This window comes from Notolepis coatsorum (assembly GCF_963971535.1).
Source record: "Notolepis coatsorum genome assembly, chromosome: 17".
In the NCBI taxonomy this organism is placed as follows: domain Eukaryota; kingdom Metazoa; phylum Chordata; class Actinopteri; order Aulopiformes; family Paralepididae; genus Notolepis; species Notolepis coatsorum.
This window is the reverse complement of record NC_140181.1, coordinates 94,791,628-94,817,251: the sequence shown is the minus strand read 5'-3', so window position 1 is coordinate 94,817,251 and position 25,624 is coordinate 94,791,628. Positions and strand designations below refer to the sequence as shown.

General features: G+C 45.6%; 1 protein-coding gene across 1 annotated transcript in view; it reads right to left on the bottom strand.

Annotated features, from left to right (window-relative positions):
* LOC311244155 (uncharacterized protein) overlaps positions 1 to 24,953 on the bottom strand; it is a gene marked incomplete at both ends in the record, with an annotated part of 29,884 nt that extends 4,931 nt beyond the window's left edge. The window contains 6 exons of the mRNA XM_084333563.1: positions 2,875 to 2,994; positions 3,585 to 4,820; positions 5,080 to 5,148; positions 20,149 to 20,307; positions 22,668 to 22,892; positions 24,183 to 24,953. Coding sequence (XP_084189689.1) covers positions 2,875 to 2,994; positions 3,585 to 4,820; positions 5,080 to 5,148; positions 20,149 to 20,307; positions 22,668 to 22,892; positions 24,183 to 24,953 — 2,580 coding nt within the window. The remainder of the gene's footprint in view (positions 1 to 2,874; positions 2,995 to 3,584; positions 4,821 to 5,079; positions 5,149 to 20,148; positions 20,308 to 22,667; positions 22,893 to 24,182) is intronic.
* Between the last annotated feature and the right edge of the window lie 671 nt (positions 24,954 to 25,624).

Sequence of the window (25,624 nt, the reverse complement as noted above, 5' to 3'; positions counted from 1 at the left end):
GATCATATATTGATTGATGGCAATGGTGATAGTTGTACTCTTACCTACTTAAATATTCGTACCTTGTGGTTTCGCCGAAGCTCTGACGTGCACAGTAGGCTACTCAGTGTGTGGTTTCGTCAATGCGTGCACGCGTGCGTTTGTGTGTGTGTGTGTGACATTGTGATACCTCGGTACATGTTTGCAAAATGTTTGGTATAGCGCCCCCCCTGGAGAAGAATTCACCAGCCGCCACTGATACAACTGTGATTATAGTGAGTGCTCTCACCACCATGTAACTATGATTATAATTTTATAGTAGTATTACTACTACTTATTGTTATTGGACACAGACACACACACACATGGACCCTGCACTGCACCTTATGATGCATACACTTGTACGCAAGACACTTTCTGTCGAAATTTACTATTTTATTTGACCTCATTTTATTACTACTATCTATTGTAATATAATCCTTTTTACATACCTGTCGCTACTACTATATCTCTACATATCCCTTACTAGTTCTGCTGCTGGCCAGTGCAAAATTCACAGGGTTAAGCTATTTTCACAGCCATGACGGCCAGCACGCACTGCCAGTTTACAGTATGTTAATGCTATTCAGTGAGGCGAGTGGCTGGGCGGATTGTACTACAACTAATTAATTAATACTACAACTCTGTACATACATCTGATCTGCACTATTACTCAGTAGTACTAATTTATATATTTTATACAGAGTTTATTCTCTTGTACATTGTATATTACTATTGCACTTTACTGTCTCATCGTTGTACTGTACTTGTGCTGTATAATGACAATACATTTAAATCTAATCTAATAGAAAACTACCAAAACAAAAGCCTACACCTAAAAGGAGTGAGAAGTGGGAGGTACTCAGGTTGATCTAGCTCAGTGGTTCTCAAACTGTGGTACGCGTACCACTGGTGGTACTTGGTGGTACTGCTGGTGGTACTTGAAAAAAAAAATATATATATATATATATATTATATATATATATATATATTTTTTTTTTTGTCAGGCCACTGAACTTAGAAGCAGGCCAGGCCAGTGTTTCTAGTTGCGGCGGCGCGATAGTTAGATAACCTAAGTGGGGAACAACCAGGACATCACTGTGACAGAGAGTAATGCAGTCTAAACAGTCATAAATCTTTTATTCAACTTCAGCCCTGATCATAACCATTTTTATTTTTAGATCAAAAATTAAAAATGAAATACTCCCACTTTTCTGAAAAGAGTTGTTGTTAAATCTGACATTAGAAAAAACAAAATATCTATCAAAATCTGTGTTGTTGCTAATCATTGACACATGCCTAGCCTGTAATAATCCCCCCCAGAAAAATTTACTTTGCATTTGATATATTGAAAATATTTTACTTTGTGTGTTTTTTTTACAATAATTTGTGATGCCCATCACAAACACTGGCATTTAAACATTTAAAATGTCAAAGATTCCCGCACCAGAATGCAGGAAATTAAGTCTTTGTAACAAAATAATTCCTGGTGGGGGACCCCCACTTAGAAAGTGGCCTGACTGGGGCTATATTTCACATAGTGCTGTCAATCGATTAAAATATTTAATCGCGATTAATCGCATGATTGTCCATAGTTAACTCGCGATTAATCGCTAATTAATCGCATTTCTTTTTATCTACCTTAAACAGATCTTTTTCAAGTTCCAAGTTTTAATACTCTTAATCAACATGAGTCAACAAATGCTTTATGCAGCAATTTAACACAAAAGGATGACCCTCATGCATTGCAAATTTGCATCAAATTCAAAACAGAGTGATGCACAAAATAACTTAAAAGAAAATAATAATTTAAAACAATGAATAAAGTGTGCATGAAATAATAGGGACTTGTTACATTCACCCACACAAGGGCTGAGTAATCACACCCCCCCCTCTCTCTCACACACACTCTCCCAGCTTCTTCTCTTGCCCCTTCCTCATCTCTCACACCCCCCTCGCTCTCTCTCTCTATATCTCACACACACACACACTTCAGAAACAAACATAGTATCAATGAGAGCATCAATAATACACCCGAGTGAAGTCTAGTAAAAAAAAATAAGAACAAGTAAAAAAAAAAAAAAAAAAAAATCTTAAGTTAATCGTGAGTTAAAAAAAAACAGTGGTGTTAATAGAATCGGGCAATAATGTGTTAATACCGCGTTACCTTTAACAGCCTTTCACACTATATTTCCCAGCCTGAATTATTTCCCCAGTCCGGCCCTGCTTATGCGAGTTGTCAATGGACAACAACATGCTGTGTGTGCTCATCACCCGTTCTTTCATGGCAGACCATGAGCTTGGGCACGGCAGCCAATCAGCTGAGTGTTGTCGTGCACGAGACGTGAACATGCATGTCCTGTTTGGCTGTAGCCCATGAGATTAGCCTAAATACTGTGGCGTGAGTCTTCTCAGGAGTGCAGGGAAGAGGCCTTGCCTGAGAAATACCATCAGTTGGGCTTTACCACTGTGTCCCCAAGAGGTATAAAGTAAATGATTACTATTCCTCTAGTTTCTGTGATTGAGAAGCCTATACATTTACTTATAGTCACGTTTAAGTACTTACTCATAACCAATACTAGCTTTATAGATATGATTAAAAAGGAGACCATCTCCAAACCTTGGATGTACAATGATTCTTTAAAGAAATGTGCAAAAACCATGCTTAAAGTTGTACCCAAGTTCATTTTGTGGGGACAACTTTGGAACATGTACAAAATCTTAATAGGTTTAGTTTAAAAAGTAACTAAGTACTTGAGTAAGTCTTTGGCCTTTTAATTTTACCTAATTAATAGTATTCCAATATAAGTAAAACCCTTCTGAAGTAACAGTATGAAGTGAAAACGCCTTCCTTACCTCAGTTCCTTTGCCCTGAGTGGCCTTGTCCTCGGTCTTGAATTCAACCCCTTCGTCCTGAAGCTCTGCTCCCAGTTCTCGCATTAGTCCCTGCAGCATGGACATGGTTGTCTCTCTGACCTGGATCAAAATACACAAGTCTTGTGGGTATATAGTTGTGTACAGTTAAGTATTCTTAGCCATTTCACATAGTTTGATTACTGGATATTAGATTATTGGATATTGGTGGTTGTCTTTTGTGTGCGTGTGCGTGTGCGTGTGTGTGTACACGAGTCCAAGTCTCTAGTCCTTTGTCATGTTTACTTGTAATGTTATGATGTAAGTATTATGTGTGTGTACTAGTCCTTTGTCATGTTTACTTGTAATGTCATGTTATGATGTAAGTATTATGTCCATGTGTGTGTAGACTAGTCCTTTGTCATGTTTACTTGTAATGTTAGGATGTAAGTATTATGTTGCATGGTCATAATGTAGGTTTTTTGTGGACCCCAGGAAGAATAGCTACTGTAATGTTATAGCTAATTGGGGATCCTAATAAACTAAACCACACACACACACATCTACATCTGGGGGTTCCGTGCCTTGCTCAATGGCACTTCAGTGGTCGTTTTTGAGGGAGAGGAGAGCGCTATTCACCCTCGAACTCCCAACCCTACAATCACAAACCTGTTCCTCTAACCAATTACAATGATACATTTCCTCCTGCCCACCTCTTTTCCCTCTCGTCCAGGTCCTCTTCCCTGACACCAGTGGTGGAGGACCCAGAGGATCTGCAGGGTGAGACGCATCATCGGGTCTCTGCAGCTGGGAGCAGGAGGTGCCGGCCGTCCCTGTTTCGCTCTCTCCTTGACCTCCGCGGCCCGCAGGTCCTCCTCCGCGCTCTCCCGCTTCCCCTGCGACCCCACGACCGCCGCACGGCCTCCGGGAAGAAAGGACATAATGTGAGAGTCCCAGCCACTCCTGTCCTTCTGAAGGGAAGGACCGCCAGACTCTCCTCCCGTCGTCAGCATCGTCTCCACCCTCCCGATGAAGGCCAACAGCATGGTTTGCAAAAGCTCCAGAGCCTCGCCCAGGGGCACCTGTGAGCCCGGGTCCTGCTGCTCCCGGAGCCGGGCCTTCGGGTCCACCTCCGTCTGGGAGGCGTGAGGAGGAGACGAAGGAGAGGAGCAATGGCCGTTTTTGGACGGCGTCGCCAGAAGCCGGAGGGCCGAGCTCACGATGCAGGAATGGTCTCTCAGAGCGAGCAGCGCCTCGTTGTCCTCGACGGTCAACGTGTGGAGACCTCCGCCCCCCTTCTTCTTGTCGGGGTCGTCCTCTCGAAGATCCACGGGATCCCACTCCCCCCCCACGGGGCCCTCACGAGTAACCTGGCAAGCGTCGGACATCCCGTCCACCTGCGTTTGGTCGTTGCCCCTCGGGAGAGAGTCCTCGAGCTCCACTGTCCCTTCCATGTCCTTCCCGTCGTCCTCCCGTTCATACTCCACAGGTGCCGTTTCCAAACCTCGCTCCCGTCCCTCTCCGTCCCTCACCCAGTCGGACGGGGACAGGCTTTCCTCCGCCGCCGCCGCCGCTTCCCGCGGCTCCTCCGCTGCCTCCTCCTCCTCCTCCTCCCCACCCCCCATCCTCTCCCTGAGGTCGCTCATCTCCGCCCTCAGGCCGCGGTTCTCCACCTCCAGCTCCACGATGCGCCGGCTCAGCAGCGTGGCCTCCTCCTCCACCAGACGCAGGTGCACCCTGACGTCCGCCTCCCTGGTGTGCGCGGAGGAGTTCGCCTCGCCTTCGGGCGACCGGCCGGCGCCCAGGTCGCCTCCGTAGGTCGCGCGGTACTTCAGCAGCTCCTCGCGCATGCTCTCACTCTCCGATACCAACTTGGCCAGTTTCTTGCACATGAGAGACAATTCCTCTTTGGCAAAGTGGAGCTGGCACTTGAGATCAGCGCTGTCGTCCTACAGGGAACACGCATCAGAGTGAGGACAGTGGTGTAATAAAGAGCAGAGATATATTTGAATATGCTGGGGTGATGTGCATATATATTTGAATATACTGGTCTGTTGTGCAGATATGTTTGAAGATGCTGGTCTGATATGCAGATGTATTTGAATATGCTGGGATCTTATTCAGATTTTATTAGAATTATGTGCTCCTACTGATCGAACTAATTGCATTTGAGATCAGTCAAGAAACATGAATATATCAAACCTCAATCTGTTGAGAAAGCCTCTTCTCAGCCTTGCTGAGTGCTGGTGATCTGGCGCCCTTCCTCTTTAGAGTACTCTGGGAGTTCAAAAAAGAAAAGTACCTGGTTAGAATTGTATGGGATTATCCTTGCCAACAACGCATCAGAGATCTTCTTGTATGGGTTATGGATTATGTTCAACAGTGATATTCATACGTTAAAACACAAACCATCCTGCAGCCGACATCAAAGGAGGAGGAGAGAGGGGGGCGCCCCGGTGGCGCACCACTGTGATGACCCTCCCCCACATTGTTTGCTTGTTTGCTCTGCTTGTGTCTTGTCTCACAGGATTGGTGGGTGGAGCTGGCAGAGCAAAGCTGGGGAGGGTCATCAGGGCAATTGGGGCACACCTGGGCCTGTGTGTCCCAGTCCTTTATACATGCAGGCTTTTTTTAGTCTTTTCTCTCTCCACCCGTTTTGGTTACTTTGTTTGTTTAGAAGCCTGCCTTGGTTTTTACACTTCCAACATTCATGCTGCACATACACTCTCATCCATGCACTGCTTACATGTTTTGTTCTGTTGGTACTTTTTAGTATATTTAAATTAATTCCTTTTGTTATTTCTTAAATTGTGCCCGTGTCTCCCTTTTTGTTGCAAGCGTGAGCCAGCTCGTAACACCACGTGTATACGCTTGTAGCATAGTCACAACTTCCTGGGTTCGAATCTGGCCCAGGACAGTGTTGCGTGTCCTCCCCATCTCTCTCTCTCTCCAAATTTCCGAACTGTCCTGTCAATAAAATGCACTTAAAAAGATTCCCTAAAAATATATCTTAAAAAAGATATAAAAAAGAGGAGGAGAGTACGGCTACATTCACACTAAATTCTGATTTATTGCTCAGATCTGATCGTTTTTGTTTGGCTGTTCACATTATTTTTTAAATGTGGCCAAAATCTGATTCCAGCGTGAACTGGTCACGCTCCTGAACTGACCCGCATGCGCAAATGAACAATAAAGGAGATGGATGTAAGACATTGTGACAAATGTCAATCTAGAGTGACTTAACCCTTTCACTACCACACTACCAAAGGGTTAACCCTTTCACTGCGACAATACAGAAGGTTAAACCTTTCACTGCCACACGACAAAGGGTTAACCCTTTCACTACAGAAGGTTAACCGTCTGTGGTGTGGTAGTGAAAGGTTAACCGTCTGTAGTGTGGTAGTGAAAGGTTAACCGTCTGTAGTGTGGTAGTGAAAGGTTAACAGTCTGTAGTGTGGTAGTGAAAGGTTAACCGTCTGTAGTGTGGTAGTGAAAGGTTAACCGTCTGTAGTGTGGTAGTGAAAGGGTTAACAGTCTGTAGTGTGGTAGTGAAAGGTTAACAGTCTGTAGTGTGGTAGTGAAAGGTTAACCGGCTGTAGTGGCAGTGAAAGGGTTAATCTTATGTAGTGTGGTAGTGAAAGGGTTAACCGTCTGTAGTGTGGTAGTGAAAGGTTAACCGTCTGTAGTGTGGTAGTGAAAGGGTTAACCGTCTGTAGTGTGGTAGTGAAAGGTTAACCGTCTGTAGTGTGGTAGTGAAAGGTTAACCGTCTGTAGTGTGGTAGTGAAAGGTTAACCGTCTGTAGTGTGGTAGTGAAAGGGTTAACCGTCTGTAGTGTGGTAGTGAAAGGTTAACCGTCTGTAGTGTGGTAGTGAAAGGTTCACCGTCTGTAGTCAAAGGTTCACCATCTGTAGTGTGGTAGTGAAAGGTTAACCGTCTGTAGTGTGGTAGTGAAAGGTTAACCGTCTGTAGTGTGGTAGTGAAAGGTTAACGTTAGGTTATGACTATAACCAAGTTCTGTTAGTATAGCGACGCTCGGCGTCACTCTCTGCACTGTCCTCGCACACGTGCACGCGCACTGAATAAAGACCACAATGTACCTTTAATCCCAATATTTGTCTGACCACACCCCTATCAGCTTACCCATATAAGCAGGGGTGGGGCCACCCACTCGCCTCCTTCCCAAGCTTTCACCACAAGGCGAGATCAAGGGCTGCAGCGGCGTCGGATGCCGAGCGTCGCTATACTAACAGAACTTGGTTATAGTCATAACCTAACGTTCTGTATCGTATAGCTCTCGCTCGGCGTCACTCTCTGCACAAGGGAGGCCGAGCGAGAGCCATCGGCCGACAAATACACCCCGCTGAAAGCCCCCCACAACCATCAGAACAGGGAGGGCCGAGCCCCCCCGACCCACCCTAATGGAGGGCACCCCCCCTATTGGGGGCTTCACGGGAGGGCGACGGACCCGACCGTGCGAAGAGGCACTCAAGCAACTCAACGCACAGGGTGAGCAGACCGTGGCTTGACCCCACGACTACACACACGCACAACCCGCATGCCACCCGGGAACAGAGGGAACAACCTCGTTACTGCCCCCAGAATCACGGGGTCAAGGGCAAACCCAACCCCATGGCAAGGCCGTAGCAGCGGAGCGCGAAGGAAGACCCAGACCCACCAAAGGGACTGGACCCCCTGGAACGGGGGCCCGGAGAAGTCCATGATGCCAGCATCAAGACCCCACCAGGTGGGCACTTAGTGACCCCGCCCCCCACATCGCCAGCATATTCGGACAAAGGCCCCTCAGCCGAGCGGGCCCTGTCCCCCCAATAGTACACCGCCTGGCACACTGACCCTGCAGAACAGGCAGTCAGCATGGCCGTAAGCACACAAAAAAGGTTAACCAACGGAAGCAGGCAGCGCACCGGGGAAAAACCAGGCAACAGGCTGTTAACCCTAGCCTGGAGACTGCGGACGAGACAGGCGCCAGAGGGGACAGCTGAACACAGCCGCCCCGGCGGAAGGGGCGTAAGCTGGCGTTGTTGCATGACCAAGCCTCCATTTAAAAAGCCCCCACCCAGAGGGTTGAGGCAGAGAAGGCTGACACGATTGGCAGACGTCATGAACGTGCAGGGGCACCCTCAACCGGTGAACCCGGGAGTTAACACTGCTCCAACACACCAGGGAATCAACCACCTTGGTGTTACCCAATGCGGTGGTTGTTCCTATAACTCCTCAAGAAAAAAACTCCAAAACACACCTGCGGGTATACACCGGCTATACCGCAGTACAAGTGTTTCAGTTTTCAAAAAAGGGTTAACCCAGGCCTACGGGTCGACGAAACATGACTTCGGACCGGGCCCGGCGATACGGGAAGCACAGGGTCACCAGAGGAGGTCAAAGACCACCCCAACAGGCCCCTCTTCGCCATGCGTGAGAGAGGAGCGAAAAAGAATGGAGAACCAGCCCCAAGCACACCGTACTTGGTATTCCCAGGCGGTCTCCCAACCAAATACTAACCAGGACCAACCTGCGTAGCGGCCGAGATCTGACGAGATCGAGCGTGTACAGGTTGGCATGGCCGTAAGCCATTATGACAGTGCTGAGTAAAACATTTACCCAACCAGGGTTTCCATAGCGCTTAACCCTGTGACACCCGGACCGACCTGGCATTTTTCCCCCTGAAAAAAGCCCAAGTCCCTCAGGGTACCAGAACAGCAGATCTGCATCCCCGGCGGACAACGGGTTCAACTGATCCGGACCAGCGTGACCAGAACCAGTCCCGTGCCCTAACCACGCCGACATGCCTACTCCAGGAGAAGGGGCAGATATGAGTGTTGATCTTAAACATGAAAAGAAGGCGCCACCCAGACGTTCGGGCGAACCGCGCCCGGTGGCCCACCCCCAGGGCGTGAGACCCCTCTACATATGTTCAGATCCATTCAGTCATCATCCCCCAGATATGAACGAGAATCCGTCGACAACCAAACCAGGTCGTCGGATTTGGTCGTCGGAAGAGGAAAAACCTCCATCCCAGTTGCTTTATAAAAACGCCGTTTTAACCTCAAGCAACCAAGGCGTGCCAGTCAGTCGCCCGTTTACAGAACACCCCGAGCTAGCACTATACGTGCGTCGGGACACACCCACATCAATGAACAGGCTATTTAGACCTGTCATTGAATCCCCAAGGCGCCCAGGGGAACGACAAGAGGGGTGTGATACTTCCTAATTCCAACTCTTTTTAGTAGAAAAGAAGGAAGCACCAACAGTATGTATCCCAGTCTACACAGCCGGGGGTAAAAAAATTTCACATTTTTACATCCCACCACCCTCCCATAGGAAGGAGACGGGAATCCCCAGAGAGACTTCCCACGCGAGCTGTACAGATTGAAAAGAATATATTGCACCTTGAGCCATGTAAAAAATTGGTTTTAGGGCTCTCCGGGGAGGAGGCACTGAACCCATACACACTCAATAATCGAATTGAATCGAATACATACACAATAGAGTAGGACTCCTTCTAGAGGGTCCACTCACCTTGACAATCTGAGGAGGAGGCTCTGTACTCTGAAGGAGGCTCCCTCCTCACGGAAGGAGTCCCAACTCACAGAAGGCCCGAATAGGAGCTTGGTGAGGAGGAGCCCTGACCACCCCCCGAAACAGATCCATCACATAGGGCGCCTAGGTGGTGTAGTGGGCAAGGCACTCGCCACCAGTGTGGAGACGCTAGGATTCGCGTGTTCGAATCCAGCTCTCCACATTGTTTTTCAGTTTGGCTGGTCGTCCGCAGTAATACACATTGGCCGTATTACGGGGAGGGAAAACTGAAGGGTGGGGATCGAACGTTGTGAACAAGCGACTCCTACAAGTCGGTTGGTGCGCCTGCGCAGTAGAATCAGGAAGTGTCGGGGGCAGCGTGAGCCTCCCACGCGTTACTCCTCGACACTGAGAGATCGAGCTGCGCAGGTGAAAAGATGCGACTGCTGTTACCTCAAGTACCGGAGGGGACTTGTGCTATGTATGACTTAGTCCACATTGCAGCCGGCTTGTGGGAGGCAAGAAACAGCGTTCGTGACAGGGGAGGGTTGAATTGGATGATACGAAATTGGGATGGGAGAAAATCTAGAAAAATGGGAGAAAAAGTGGATCAAAAAAAAAAACAGGTCCATCACATGGTCCTGAACAGCACACGGAAGTCCTACCAACAGAGACGCGCACGGTGACGTACTCTATGGCGGGTGAATTTCTGCGGTGCACACGCCCAATATTCCAGGCCGTGGGACCAGGAAACTCCCTCCCCCCCCCCCCCCCCTCACCCTGTAACGTGCCGAACCGCAACGTGACAGGAACCTTGAAGGACAGGTGGGTTTACCCCTGACCAACAGAAAAAAGGGGGAGGAAAGGTTACCAGTTCACCCCTTTACGACCCCACACCCATGATACGATGTAATGACAAAAAGAGAGTATGACACAGTCATAGTCAGCTCTATGAAACGTCTGACAGCTTCACACAGCGCATGAGCTAACCTGCTATCTGATTTTTACTAAGGAAAAAACACAGAATAGAGAGGGCTCTCCAAGAGCCCCGGTACCAAACTTACACATGTGCTTCTGTGGCCAGTCCAACCCAGTTGTAGGTCACATGACACACACAACCCATCATCACCTACAAAAAATGGCAAAAACACTCTACAGAGGAACGCCGTTTTTCATAATGAGAGAATACATAATTCTCGATTAGTATCGGCCACAGGCCTTGCTAAGCACACACGAAAGCGACCAAACAATTTTCTCTTTTAGGAAAATAAAGTTTCTCCAGCAGTTTTAGCACAACCTCAGCAATCAAGCTAAGGGTTACATCGTATCCCTACCAGCTACCACACAGTGACACAATGTAGTGCAACAACATGTCTGAAAGGAGGATGAAGAAGTCCCCAGGGAACCGGGGGGAAACACAATCCTCCTACTTTACCCTTAATACGGCCAGTTAAACAGGAAAACCTGTTAATATGTGAACACACTGTTCATTGTCATTACAGGCTGAGAAAAGAATCATTCTTTACTCATTTGTCACTAAGCATAGCTTTATAGGTTAGTTAACCCCCTTAGTTGTGAGTACACGGTACATATAAACACACATGATGTTTCTCAACACAACAAACCAGATCATTTTCACATCTGTAACAACAACCCGATTTGCATGGAGAAGCTAAATACCAGTGACAAGACAATTCACACATAACTCGCGTCGTATCCTAAATGTAGTGCAGCAACACTCGTTTTGGAAAACATCGTTATTTACAAAACATTTAGAAGGGAAAGCCAGAAGAAGTGTACAAGGTCTGGCCAAACCTTGCCTACCCGGAGCGTAGATCAACGAAGTGCAGTCTCAAGGCACCGTAGTAAACACAGCCGTTCTGTGTTGCCGACCCGGCCAGCGTCGCCGCTCCAACCCGTCGCTACGGTCCCATTTGTTGACGCAGTCCTTGCCGTCCTGGCTCAGGGCAGGGTCGACGAACATCCTCTGTCAAAGATGACGTCGTAGTCAAGAGTGTTTAAAACATGTTATAATCAAAGCACGTTCAACAGAGTAGCATTAATCTAACGGCCGCTCCAACCGTCGGTCGCTACCGCCCCTGCCCGCGAGACGCCGAGCGAACGGCGCACGCGACCAGAGGGGAGCTTCGAATCCCCCCCCGCCTCTCCCCGTGAGGGAGAGGGGAGTTGGGAACCGCGGCGGCGCGCGAGGGGCCGGAGCCACCCCGCGCTGGGCCTCGGCCGATAGCAGCAAGCTAACGTTTCCTAGCCTAGCCAGGTAGGCCACCTAGTGATCACAGCAGGCTAGCGCCGCAGCTAACAGCTGACTGGCTAACAGTAGGCCACCACTAGCACGTAAGCTAAGCAGCGACAGCAGCAAGCAAACGTTTCCTAGCCTAGCCAGGTAGGCCACCTAGTGATCACAGCAGGCTAGCGCCGCAGCTAACAGCTGACTGGCTAACAGTAGGCCACCACTATCACGTAAGCTAAGCAGCTATCACCTGAACTTGTACACAATGATATAACACTCACCCAGACAGGCCGCCGTTCTGAAACCCTCCTCACTTTTTAAGAGAAAGGAGAAACAAGATGTCAACACAGTTTTACAACGGTGATTTTACCAACACCCGACGGAGCCAGCACAATTCCCAACTGGTCTGTGTAGCTGACTTTGAACACAGATCTTCCGCTAATGAACATCTATGCCCATATCTCCTCGTGAGGGAATACTCTCATTTGGATATGAAAGATGGGGCCTAACACGGTGACAGAGAGACATCCACTCGTCCAGAAAACACAGGGATCACCAGTGTTAATGGTCGTGGCCCACTAGTTAAACTATAATGGGCTTCAGACCAAGGTCTTCTGTCGCCTAGGAGGCTGAACAAAGGACCCTAGTCTGGGGCCGGTTTTCATAAACATTGTCAACTAGCCCCCATAGCACTAACAGACAAGTGGAGCTTGCCAGCAAAACATAACTCACCAAACCTGGAACCCACCGCTTCTCACAACAGCAGCGCGTCCTACAGCCCAGCTGTGTCTTTACCGCAACCAGCACACAGCAAGGACTGCAGTTGGAAAGGCATGTAGCGGCGCGAACTCCCAATACGAAAACCGGTGGAGGATTTTTAGAATGATCATCATCTTCCAGACACTCCAGTACGAAGACAATATCGCCGTATTTTCTCGAAAATAGTGAGAGAGAAAATAAAGATATGATGTCAACGTATCCTTGTTTTCCAACTCTTCTCCTACCATCACATCACTTCAAGTGGGGATCTACCAAGGCACTTCCTTGTGGTGAAAGCGAGAAGGAGGCGAGTGGGTGGCCCCACCCCTGCTTATATGGGTAAGCTGATAGGGGTGTGGTCAGACAAATATTGGGATTAAAGGTACATTGTGGTCTTTATTCAGTGCGCGTGCACGTGTGCGAGGACAGTGCAGAGAGTGACGCCGAGCGAGAGCTATACGATACAGAACCGTCTGTAGTGTGGTAGTGAAAGGTTCACCGTCTGTAGTGTGGTAGTGAAAGGTTAACCTTCTGTAGTGTGGTAGTGAACGGGTTAACCTTCTGTAGTGTGGTAGTGAACGGGTTAAAGGTGCATGAAAGTCGTGTTGTTGTTCAGAATGAGGTCACATTGCAAAAGATCACACCTGTATCTGATTTAGGACCACATATGAATGAATCAGATCTGAGTCACATATGCTTGCAGTGTGAACGTAGCATAATAGATAGACATGTCATCTCGATTGAGAGATGCAACTGTTGTGATTGGAGGATCAAAAAGGGCGGGCCTGAGATTATCTTGGCTCGTAATTCCCCTTTCACTGCTCATTATGATCCGAATCCTTGAGATGAAGAACAGTGTAAGTCTGTTATAAGTCTTCAAATGAACAACTTTCAAAATGAATTATCTAAAGATTAAATGGTTGGAATGTTGTTTAAATTCATAGGTAAAGAGTAGTAGAGTGGTGGATGTCTCAGGGTCTTGGCCAAGATTGCAGTGACTGTTCTACGTGCACCACAGAGGCCATGGATCAGCTTCTTACCGTCTTCTGTCCGTGGTCTGTCAATGTGGTTCAGACGTTCATTGCTGGGTTAAGTACTTCTATTCTATTCACGTGATATGCCTACTACATATATCTATTCTATTCACATATATGCTTACCACTTGTATCTATAGCTATGTCCGCCCATCACAATCACGCAAACTGTCTAACGCCTGTCCCGTCTCCCTGTCTCCCTGTGAGTGGCTGTCTCGGAGTGATGACCGGAGTGTTGGACGTCCCGTGATGAAGACCGGGAGGATGCGAACCTATCTGCGCCGCCCCTTCACCTCAAATAGATCCGCTATCAGTTCTATCTTTAAAACATTTTCAGTTGCTATCGCTATCAGCTCTATCTTTAATCTTTCAAAATGGTCAGTTGGTATCGCATGCACTTATCTGTGTTTCACTACACATAAGAGTGCATGCCTACCAACTGTCCGCCTGTTTTATTGCAACACTACTATCACCGACATCTAGAAGGGAGATCCCCCCTTGAATGGCCCTTCTAAGGTTTCTCTCCTCCACACTGCCTGTGGTGCATTTTTTCCTATTGCTAGGTTTTAGTGAGTTTTTCCTTACCTTCGTGTGGGATATGTCTGGGAGTGTTGCATTTATTTATTTTGCATTTATTTAAAAAAATTTGGACTTCATGGTGTTCTTGTTTTGTTCTTGACTTATTGTGATGTTTTCTTCTTGACTTGTTTAAAGAAGACGTGTCCGGCCCATGGGGACATTAACGTGTGTTGTCGGGCCTTACAAATAAATTTGATTTGATTTAGAGGATGAAATATTTCGGGTGATGTATCACAACTGAAAATACATGAGTTTTGTCCAAATCTCTCTTTGTAAGGTGCTACCCCCCCCCCCCCCCCCCCCCGTCTCTGCTATGGATTGTCTCCATTTCCGGAATCGAACTGGGAACCTTCCGATTACCAGATGACTGCTCTACCTCCTGAGCCAGTACCACACTCAGTAGTACTAATTTCTTTTTTTTTTATCCACTTTTTCTCCCATTTTCTATATTTTCTCCCATCCCAATTTCGTATCATCCAATTCAACCCTCCCCTGTCACGAACGCTGTTTCTTGCCTCCCACAAGCCGGCTGCAATGTGGACTAAGTCATACATAGCACAAGTCCCCTCCGGTACTTGAGGTAACAGCAGTCGCATCTTTTCACCTGCGCAGCTCGATCTCTCAGTGGCGAGGAGTAACGTGTGGGAGGCTCACGCTGCCCCCGACACTTCCTGATTCTACTGCGCAGGCGCACCAACCGACCTGTAGGAGTCGCTGTCCACAACGCCCGATCCCCACCCATCAGTTTCCCACCCCCTAATACGGCCAATGTGTATTAGTATGAACGACCAGCTAAACTGAAAGCAATGTAGAGCGCTGGGCTCTAACAGGCAAGCCCAGCGTCTCCGTCATTCGTGGCGAGCGCCCCTCAGTAGTACTAATTTCTATATGTACCACCTGTACATTGTATATTGCACTTTACTGTTACATTTGCACTCTGGTTGGATGACAAACTTATTTTCATTGTACTGTACTTGTGCTGTATGATGACAATACATTTGAATCTAATATAATCTAATTCCAGTGACACTTATTTCTAAAATAGAATTATGAGAGAAAACATTCCAAAAATACCTAAAAGGGTTAACTGGTGAAGCTAGACGGGTCGTTACGACACACAGAACCTGCAAACTAAAAGGGTTAACTGGTGAAGGTAGACGGGTCGTTACGACACCCAGAACATGCAAACTAAAAGGGTTAACTGGTGAAGGTAGACGGGTCGTTACAACACACAGAACCTGCAAACTAAAAGGGTTAACTGGTGAAGCTAGACGGGGACGTTACGACACAGAACCTGCAAACTAAAAGGGTTAACTGGTGAAGGTAGACGGGGCGTTACGACACACAGAACCTGCAAACTAAAAGGGTTAACAGGTGAAGGTAGACGGGACGTTACGACACACAGAACCTGCAAACTAAAGGGGTTAACTGGTGAAGCTAGACGGGACGTTACGACACACAGAACCTGCAAACTAAAAGGGTTAACAGGTGAAGCTAGACGGGGCGTTACGACACACAGAACCTGCAAACTAAAAGGGTTAACTGGTGAAGGTAGACGGGGCGGTACGACACACAGAACCTGCAAACTAAAAGGGTTAACTGGTGAAGCTAGACAGGGACGTTACGACACACAGAACCTGCAAACTAAAAGGGTTAACAGGTGAAGGTAGACGGGGACGTTACGACACACAGAACCTGCAAACTAAAAGGGTTAACTGGTGAAGCTAGACGGGACGTTACGACACACAGAACCTGCAAACTAAAAGGGTTAACAGGTGAAGCTAGACGGGGCGTTACGACACACAGAACCTGCAAACTAAAAGGGTTAACTGGTGAAGGTAGACGGGGCGGTACGACACACAGAACCTGCAAACTAAAAGGGTTAACAGGTGAAGGTAGACGGGGCGTTACGACACACAGAACCTGCAAACTAATGGGATCCACTGCAGGCACTCTTTCCTTCCCCCGAGTTCATCCTTTCCACCGCCTACTTTATTTGTTAAGTCTGAGTATGAGAGGAATGTAGACTTAAGTCTCTCTCTGTCTGGGAACATTGTCTCATTAGTGGACACTAGACAGGAGGTTAGAACGCTTTAAATAGAAATGGATCGCCTTTTCAACCCAGGGTCTCTAGAGGAATATGTCAGGAAGCCGTGTCGCTATGCAGAGACCTGCAATGTAATATTACTAATTCACTAACCCTTAACCACTAACTATTTGCGTAATTATTACTAATTCACTAACCATTAACCACTAACTATTTGCATAATTATTACTAATTCACTAACCATTAACCACTAACTATTTACATAATTATTACAAATTCACTAACCATTAACCACTAACTACCATTTACATAATTATTACTAATTCACTAACCATTAACACATTGGGCGCCGGGCATTGTGCCCATCATTATACCCAGTCTGCCAGCGCTGTGAGCCTATGGATATGCCTTCTTTGCAGGGCTATAACTTTTTAAATATTATAGCTATATCTGCATTACTATGGCCCATTCAACATCGATTATCCATCGTTCCGGATGTGGGAACGTTATATTTTTTCATTCATACATTGTTGTGTTAATACCGTCTAGAATATAAGTATGTTTTTAAGCTTTTCTGCTGTAATTCCAAAAACGCTAGTTAGGCCCCGACGCATATGATAGATTATCGAAGAAGAAGAAGAAGGAGTTTCTTTCCTATACACGCTATATTAAAAAATGCAAATGTATATGATCGGTATACAGTATGCTTAATCATGCGTGAAGGAAAGGGGGGGGGGGTCGTTTATAATTCCTTGATCGTCAGTAACGGCTTTATTTAGTATGGGTTGATATATTGATCAGACTGATTGCAAACAAAGAGATGGACAATCGGGCTGAAAATAACGTTAGTGTCCTCTTACCATTCGCCGATGAGACTGGAGGAAAAAGATCCCAATTATTTGACGTCAATCTCCTATATCCATTTCCGGTTTGTATGGCGCAATAAACGCCGAAATCATATCGATTATTGCGTTTCGAAAGCGATCCAAATGCACTCGAGTGTTTGTCTGGACCCACGTAACAAGATATTACTGCCGGAGGAATTTTCTAGATGCACAGATCGCCACTTCCGCTTTAGCAGACGATACGATTGCAGACGATACAAATGTCTTCTGTGAGGGAGAGATAAAAGCTGTTAAAGACTGTCGCAGCTGAGCTATCCAAGTTGAAAGTGTGGTTTGATGCAAATAAATCATCATTAAATATAAAGAAACCCAAATTCATGATATTTGGTAAACGTGATATACAAGAAAACACACCGGTTGAACTAATGATTGATAGTATTAAACTAGAAAGGGTATTTGAGAATACATTTCTGGGTGTAATTAGACCACAAACTCAACTGGAAACCTCAAGTCAAATATGTCAGGACAAAATTGGCACAGAGTGTTGGAGTTTTAAGTAAAATAAGACACATTCTAAACCATAAACCATGTATGCTTTTCCTTCCATATGAACTACTATGCGTAGGTGTGGGGTAATGCCTACAAAAGCACTCTACAGCCAATATGCACCATGCAAAAAAAGCAATAAGAATAGTCAACAATGTAGGATATTATGAACGCACCAATAACTTATTTCTAAAGTTACAAACATTGAAATGTATGGATTTAGTTGATTTCAAAACTGCTCTCATTGTATACAAAGCCAGATATAAATTAATCCCAGGCAACATTCAAAGATGGTTCAGAGACAGGGAAGGAGAATATAATTTAAGAGGGAGAGGGAATCTTAAACAACCAATGGTACACACTATGCTGAAAAGCATGTGCATATCCGTTTGTGGAGTGAAGTTGTGGAATAACTTCAAAATGAGTAAACATATTGCACAATTTAAAAAGCAGTTTAAAAAATACACAGAGAAATATATAAATGAGTAATGCGGATAAACGAAGTTATGTTATATATATTGTGTTGTATTTACTGCCGTCAAGCGACTCAAGTTCTCTTTTTGTACTATAGTAAAATGTATATTATATAATGTATTATACTAAATTATGTTATATCAAGTACAAATTTATGTAGGACATTCTTTTAATGTAAGGGATCAATAAGCTTAGCTTCCCTCTACTCCTTTTTTGAACATGTCAACTAACTACATTGCTTTTTGTTTATAATTTCTTTTTCATTCCGATTGTTCTGTTTGACAAAGCTTGATATTATGATTTATTTAGAGGAATGTAAAGAATACATGTTCAAAAATAAAATGTTTCATTCATTCCACTAACTAACTATTTACATAAGTATTACTAATTCACTAACTAAACAAATGTGTTTCCCGGTTTCAATGGGCTAACCATTCACGTAATTATCACTAACCAGTAATTATGCCTATTCTTTGTTAATAGGAAAAAGGGGATAACCTATAGTGTATATAATCTGTGTTTACTGACACTAAAATGAAAGTGTAGTGATGCTCTACTTATTTCTGACCTCATTACTCTGTGTCTTCACTTATCGTTTACTGGTTTTTCAGACAGACATTGTTGTGTCGCCACGTGGATCTCCCGCAGGCGGGGTCACAGGCGGTCTAGTCGCAGTGTATTCCTTCCTCCTCCCCGTCTATCTACACTGGATAGATGTCCTCCTATAGATTAGGTCATCTAAGTGGATTTCCCCTTGCTGGGATCAGAGGGACTATAGCAGCTGTCCTAGATGAGCGGCGCAAACCGAGCCTGCGGCCAACGCCTGGATTAAAACGTGCACGTGTGGCAGGAGTGCACCGCCGTTAAGCAAGGAAAAGGCACAAAACAGGGACGACAAAGAGAGGTGGACTGGATGTGAAATAAATAAAGAAGCAAATTGATAAGACAAAGTCAATTGACAAGACAGCATTGGTGCTTATAGGTCAGTACGACTATGCCAGTGTCCAATACAAGCCTTTTTGAAAGGTTGATTTAGCCTAACTTAATAGACCCAGAGAGAGAGAACGCCAGAGAGAAAGAGAGGAGAGTGTGGGTTACAAAAATAGATATATCTCTCTCTCTCTCCCCCTCTATCTCCCCCTCTCTCTCTCTCTGTCTCTCTCTCCCTCTCTCCGTCTCTGTCCTTTCTGGTGGCGAGAATGTCAGCTGTGCGTGGAGTCGAGACTCCGGGCTGCTATGCTGCGTCGCCCCACCCCGGCACCATGCAGTCAGCTGCTAGCCTGGCCCTCAGCATGTATCCTTGATGCAAAACCACCGGTCATCTGTCACCTGACATCAGCATGACAGCAGGACAGGGCAGCTGTGTCCAGTAATACGGACATGGAGACGAGGACCGAGGGGATGGGGGTTTATGGAGCACATAGGGTGCTAGGGTGGTGGGTTACAACTAATGGCTGCTTTTAGGTCAAGGCTGGGGTTGCCCCACATATCTAGGCCCAAGAGATACAGAGATATAAGCTAAACATGTTCATTCAGATTCAAATTCTTTATTGCCATAATTATTGTAACATATAATATAACCTTTTGTTTACACTATTTATTTTTATATTCAGATCTAATTGTATTGCCTATATTTATGTCTTTGTACCATTACTCTGCCCATACCTGTACCTCCCCTCCCCCTTCCCCCATGCTGCTATGACGCCCGAATTTCCCCCAAGGGGATCAATAAAGGAATATCTTATGTGGCATATTCGTATGTGGCATGGCACTAACACTGAGCGGACAACAATGAATAGATTTATTTTTAACCCGAGTGTGTCACACCATGTCTTCCTACCTACAGTGCAGTCTACTGTTTCAAGGTAGCGCCTCTCTCTCTCTGTAGGCGTCTAGTCGCTTCAGGTAAACGTCCCACGAGTGGTGTTACTTTAAGGCAGTACCTATAGTATACCTAGTACCTAATCTACTATTTTATTGCACTGCACTATTTTATCTTACTCTTTTTATTATTGTCTATTTAAAACTGAATCAAACCATAAACAAGGTGGCCTGTTGGGATGTTAGATCCTAATGTGAAAAACTGTGATTTTATATGTCTGCACTTTATGTGCTCATTTTATGCCTGTCTTTTTTCTGTCGTGAAGCACTTTGAGCTGCAGTTTCTGTATGAAAGGTGCTATACAAATAAAGTATATTATTATTACCTCTCTGGCTTTCTCCAGCTCGGCCTGCAGGACCTGCTTGGCCACCTGCAGCTCCTGTGTCCTCTCACGCAGCCCCTCGTTTTCCCACTCCAGCTGGGAGCTCCTCTTCTGCACAGACTCCAGTTCATTGTGCAGACGGAGGGACACGCTCTTCGCAACCTGCAAGCAGAAGTCAGTCATGGGTTATTATATTATTGCTCCCCAGAGATTTCCCTCAAATCAGGCCAGTGTGAGGCAAAACTCTTAGCCCTGGTTATAAAACACAACGTCATTTTGTAGCCAAGGCCTATTCTCTTGAAACTAAGAGACTTAGACAAGAAAGTGATTTTCGTAGGAATCCGGGGACAGCGAGGGTATGAAAAACAAGAGGGGGTAGAGGGGGTTTGCGTTGGCAAGGGTATCACATTCCCATCCATACTGCCTTTTGGGAATTCCAACACCACACACAGCTGTGTAAAGAAACCTAGTATGGCTGCCACCAGCATACCCCATGAAAGAACACTGTGATTAACCTTCCACGGTGCTGGTTATCTCCACCAGGCAGTAGCCTAGGGGGGATTATGCATTTGGTTGTGTGTGTCTGTGTGTCTATCCAGAGCTAATCTTGCCAACTACAAGGCCGTGGTGGATGAAACGTGGCACATAGCCTGACAGCAGGCCAGGGGCATGGTTTGGATTGTGATTGTGAATTTAACTGTTTTTAAATTGTTGTACGGCCACCTTGAGTGCCTTGAAAGGCGCCTTATAAATAAAATGCATTATTATTATTATTATTCAGGAATATTTTTCACATTGGTCAGTAACAAGTATTTTATTTGAATTAATTTCCATCATTGTCCATTGAAATAGATATTCTGTATAGATTTACACCCAAGAGGGCGATGCTACACAGGTTCGCTGCTTAGAGCCTCTGGTAATCAGCCCTCTGGCCTCTGTTTACAACATGCAAACGCCATAGTGAACTTATTGTCGTTGATATACCTATGCATTTTATGAATTCATTGTCCATTGAAATAATTAATGGCAAAATGCTCAAACAATTAGCATCATACTCAGGGAGGTATAGTTAAATAAAGATTTGGGTGAGATTCCGGTGGGAATCAGTGACATTTTCTCCATGGCTGTTCTAGTGTTAATAGATTTATATAATAATTCTACAAATAAACATTTTGGTGATTGATTAGAAAAAGCTGAAAGGGAGCTGTCAATCAAGCATGGTCTGACCACGCCCCCACAATTCTGAGAAATGGTCAGAGCAGCCAGATTAGCTGTTTTTGAGCTGGGTTTTATATAGTTATATATCATTCACATTTGGCTGGGTGGTTAATAACCCATTTTTCTGTGGCGTGACAAACTCAGAAGACATTTATTTTCACTCTACCCCAACTTTAAGTGTGTAATATAGTGTGATAGTGTAATAATGGGTAATACTGTAATAGTGTGATAGTGTAATAGTGTGTAATATTGTAAAAATGTAATTATGTATAATAATGTATAATAGTGTAATAGTGTGTACTAATGTAATAATGTAATAGTGTGTACTAATGTAATAATGTAATAGTGTGTACTAGTGTAATAATGTAATAGTGTGTAATACTGTAATAGTGTGTAATAGTGAAATAATGTAATATTGTGATAGTGTAATAGTGTGTAGTAGTGTGTAATAGTGTGATAGAGAAAGAAGAAATGTGTGGCAGCTGCCTGGTGGCGATTTGTGATCTGCTGAGCTCGCCTTTCTAGTTAACATTACAGTTCATTTTTCTGGCTCTTCGCCACAAGACCAACTCACTACATAATTATGCTATGGTAACAAAACAAATAAACAGGATACAGACATTTGAGCATATAGTACTTATGGTTTGGTGGCATGCGCTATACTGATGGGGCCTTCTTTACTGCGCAGTATACAGCCATCTGAGTCATAGGCCGTCAACTGATTACAGTCTTTGAGTGTGCGTTGCCTGCAGTCACAGGAAATGAGCAAGACTGTTATTTAGCGTGTAGTGCGGTCGGAGACCACCAAAATGTTCTTTTTTGACTGACTAGAATCGCCGTGATTCACTCGAAAAGCCCAGTTTGAGTAAGAGCTCTCAGCTCTGTTGTGCAGTTTGTGGTGAGCGCGTTCTACCGAGGCCACCCGTGGGCACGCACACCCTGGCAACCTGCTCCAGGAATATGAGAGAGAGAGAGAGAAACAGAGAGAGAGACAGAGAGAAATAGGGAGAAAGAGAGAAAGACAGAAAAAGTGAGAGAAAGAAAGACAGACAGACACACACACTAATGTCATGGAACCGGACTCCTCAATCATGGTCGTATAGATGGATCTTCATGATCAATAGGTTTAATAGTGAAACACATGGAGGGCTCTCATCCTGGCCACCTGCGGGAGAACACTGAGGGAGTGGTGGGGAGGGACCCTGAGCTTTAAGCTTAAGAGTAGAGGGCTCTCACCAAGGTGTGAGATTGAAGCCATCGTTGGGAGACGACCAAACGGGGTTCCTCCACCTCCACACACTGACCTTGATGTCGTACTCCAGGGTCCGGACCAGCTCCCCGTCCACCTGTCCCGTCTGGGCCACTCTGATGCTCCGGCGCTCAGCCTTGCGAAGGCGGTAGTGCAGGATGCGACACGTCTTGTTGGCCTGCTCCAGCTGCACCCGCAGCTCCTGGAGCTGGTAGACGCCCTCCTCCTGGAACAGGTCGCGCATCTCCAGCGTCTCGCAACGCAGCTCCTCCAGCTCATCCTGCAAGACGGCGAGACGTGACATCATCAGAAGAACCGATAGTCGCCGTCGTTTAGTTATCAGGGGTGTAGCAGCGTGATGATTGCTTGCGATCTTGCACACACATGTCCGTGAATTCGAAACCTAAACATTTCCCAATTTGAATGATGTAAAAAGGTATGGCCGTAACAAAATGGTGTTTTAGGCATCATAACAGCCATATAAACTATATACAGTATAACCATATAACTACATTTATGTATTTACATTTACTGCATATATATATATATATATATATATATATATATATATACACATACATACATACATACATACATACATACGTCAGCATGGCTTACTATACCATAATCTTTATACCTGCATCACTGTACATATTAATACTACTATAAACTCTGTACATACATCTTATTAGCACTATTACTCAGTAGTACTAATTTATATTATGTTATACCCAGTTTAATCACCTGTACATTGTATACTATTGCACTTTACTGTTACATTTACACTCTGGTTGGATGCCAAACTTCTTTCCGTATACTGTACTTGTGGTGTATAATGACAATACATTTGAATCTAATCTAATCTTATCTAATCCAATATTCATTAATAATTTGTTCACAAATTACCTTCTTCTTGAATGCATTTGGAATTTGGCTAGTGGTCCGTATCCACTTCCATTAATTTGTGCTAAGCTAGGCTAGCTTGCAGACGGATAGCTTTCTACTGAACGCACAGAGGGGAAGTTGGTCTCTATATCTTCTTGTCTGACTCTAGAGAAGACTGTGCGTATTTCCCATAATGTTGGCATATTCCATAATGGTGCAAGGGGCCTAAATGATAGGCATAGGCCCAGAGTCCACATTTATATTGATCTGGCTCTGTGATCAGTGTCACAGAAGGTATACTACAGATTGTATAGATTGATACAAATCTTCAGGCCTGCTGGCTGCTGCCCAACCTGACTTTTGACGCGTCCTTGCTTGCTGGCCCCCTGTCAGCCAGTCAGCCGTGTGTCACTAATCGAGCTTGGCGTGGCTATAGTCACAGAAAATCGGCTCAGCTGACTAAAGCCTGAACTTCTTGGCCTGGCTGTCACGTGTTCACATTATGGGGCTATAGCCTACACTTAAGTCTACGGGAATTGAAAGGTAAAACGCCAGAGAATGTCTATGTATCCAAGTTCTACTAATAATAATAATAATAATAATAATAATAATAATAATAATAATAATAATAATAATAATAATAATAATAATAATAATAATAATAATAATAATGTAACGTCCTTACTTTCAAATACTCGTTTTCTGATCTCAAGTCTTCGACCTCTCGCACAAGGTCTTCTGTTGTCTCGCACATGATGAGCTCCCCGGTCATGAATGCCCCTGACGCGCTGAACACACCCGAAGACCCGCCAACACCTGGTGGAGACCCTCCAACACCTGGAGACCCTCCAACACCTGAAGACCCTCCAACACCAGGTGAATCGTTGTCTGCATCTGAATGGAAAGTGCCATTGCGGTGCGTAGCCTCTGATGCGCACAGGTTGCCATCTCCGACTGAGCCGTCTGGGCTCACATAAGCTTTCCCGTCCATCCAACTTAATTCGGTGGCACTTGGAGAGTCAGCCTGGCCGTTGCCCTCCGACGGGCAGTCAGAAATCTCCAAACTGCTGTCAGAGGAGGATAGTTTCCCTGACACGCACCCGGAATCCTTGCTCAGGTCCTCTGAAGCGTTGCTGCTGGCATCAGACAGTTTCCTCTGCGCGCCGCCGGGATTCGCTTGTTGTTGGCATTCTGTGATGGCAGGAGAAGGCGCAACGTTCCCCGGTCGCTTTTCTCTCTCCAGTTTCACCTCCTTCCTCCCGGTGTCCACGGTGGTCCCCGCTGTCTTGGAAGAAGAAGAAGAAGAGCCACCGTGATGGGTATCTTTATCAGATGGCGTTGATGATGATGGAATCCGCCTGTTCTTCTTCGGACCAGAACTCTGCTGTTGCGCCTTGGATTGTTTCTGGCACCGGGGCGCCTTCTGTGCGCCTCTGTCTCCGTCTCTGTTGTTCATTTCTTTTAGTCTATCTTCTTCTGGGTGTTGGTTGGTGAACTGATTGGACTGAAAGAGAACTTAACTTAAGCACCTCCGGAGAGGCTAGCTGGACTGGACTGTGAGTGGATCCTATACCCAAGCTACCGATCTCCATCCTTTGAGTCTGAAACTCTGCCAGGAGGGAGGGATGGAGATGGCTGATCCCCGCCCACATCTTTATACGCCCCTATACAGTATGAGTAGCAGTAGGCTATTAGTCAAGAAGACTTTGGGCGAGCTTATCCATTGATTGATTAAAAACTGTATTAACAGATTGCAGAATGGGTACAGTACAGTACAGCTCAATACATACAATTGTTAAGGGGATGCAGACCAGAGAAAGACTTTCGTCTTGTTTACATCAGGGTCCCCCATTTTCAATTCATCATAACATATATGACATACATGACATACAGATAGACAGTACTGCTACATCTGTACATTTATGACATACCAGATTTGCAAATACAGTACCGTTTGTGATACAAAAAGTGTCCAGAAAAGAGTGTATATATTTGACGTAGAAACTGTACATTGGAGGAGGTTGGGTAGGTGGGGTGGGGTTGGGGTGGGACTGTACATTGGAGGTGAGGGGGGGGGGGGGGGGATGGGTAGGGGGTGGGTGGGGGACACTGTACATTGGAATACTG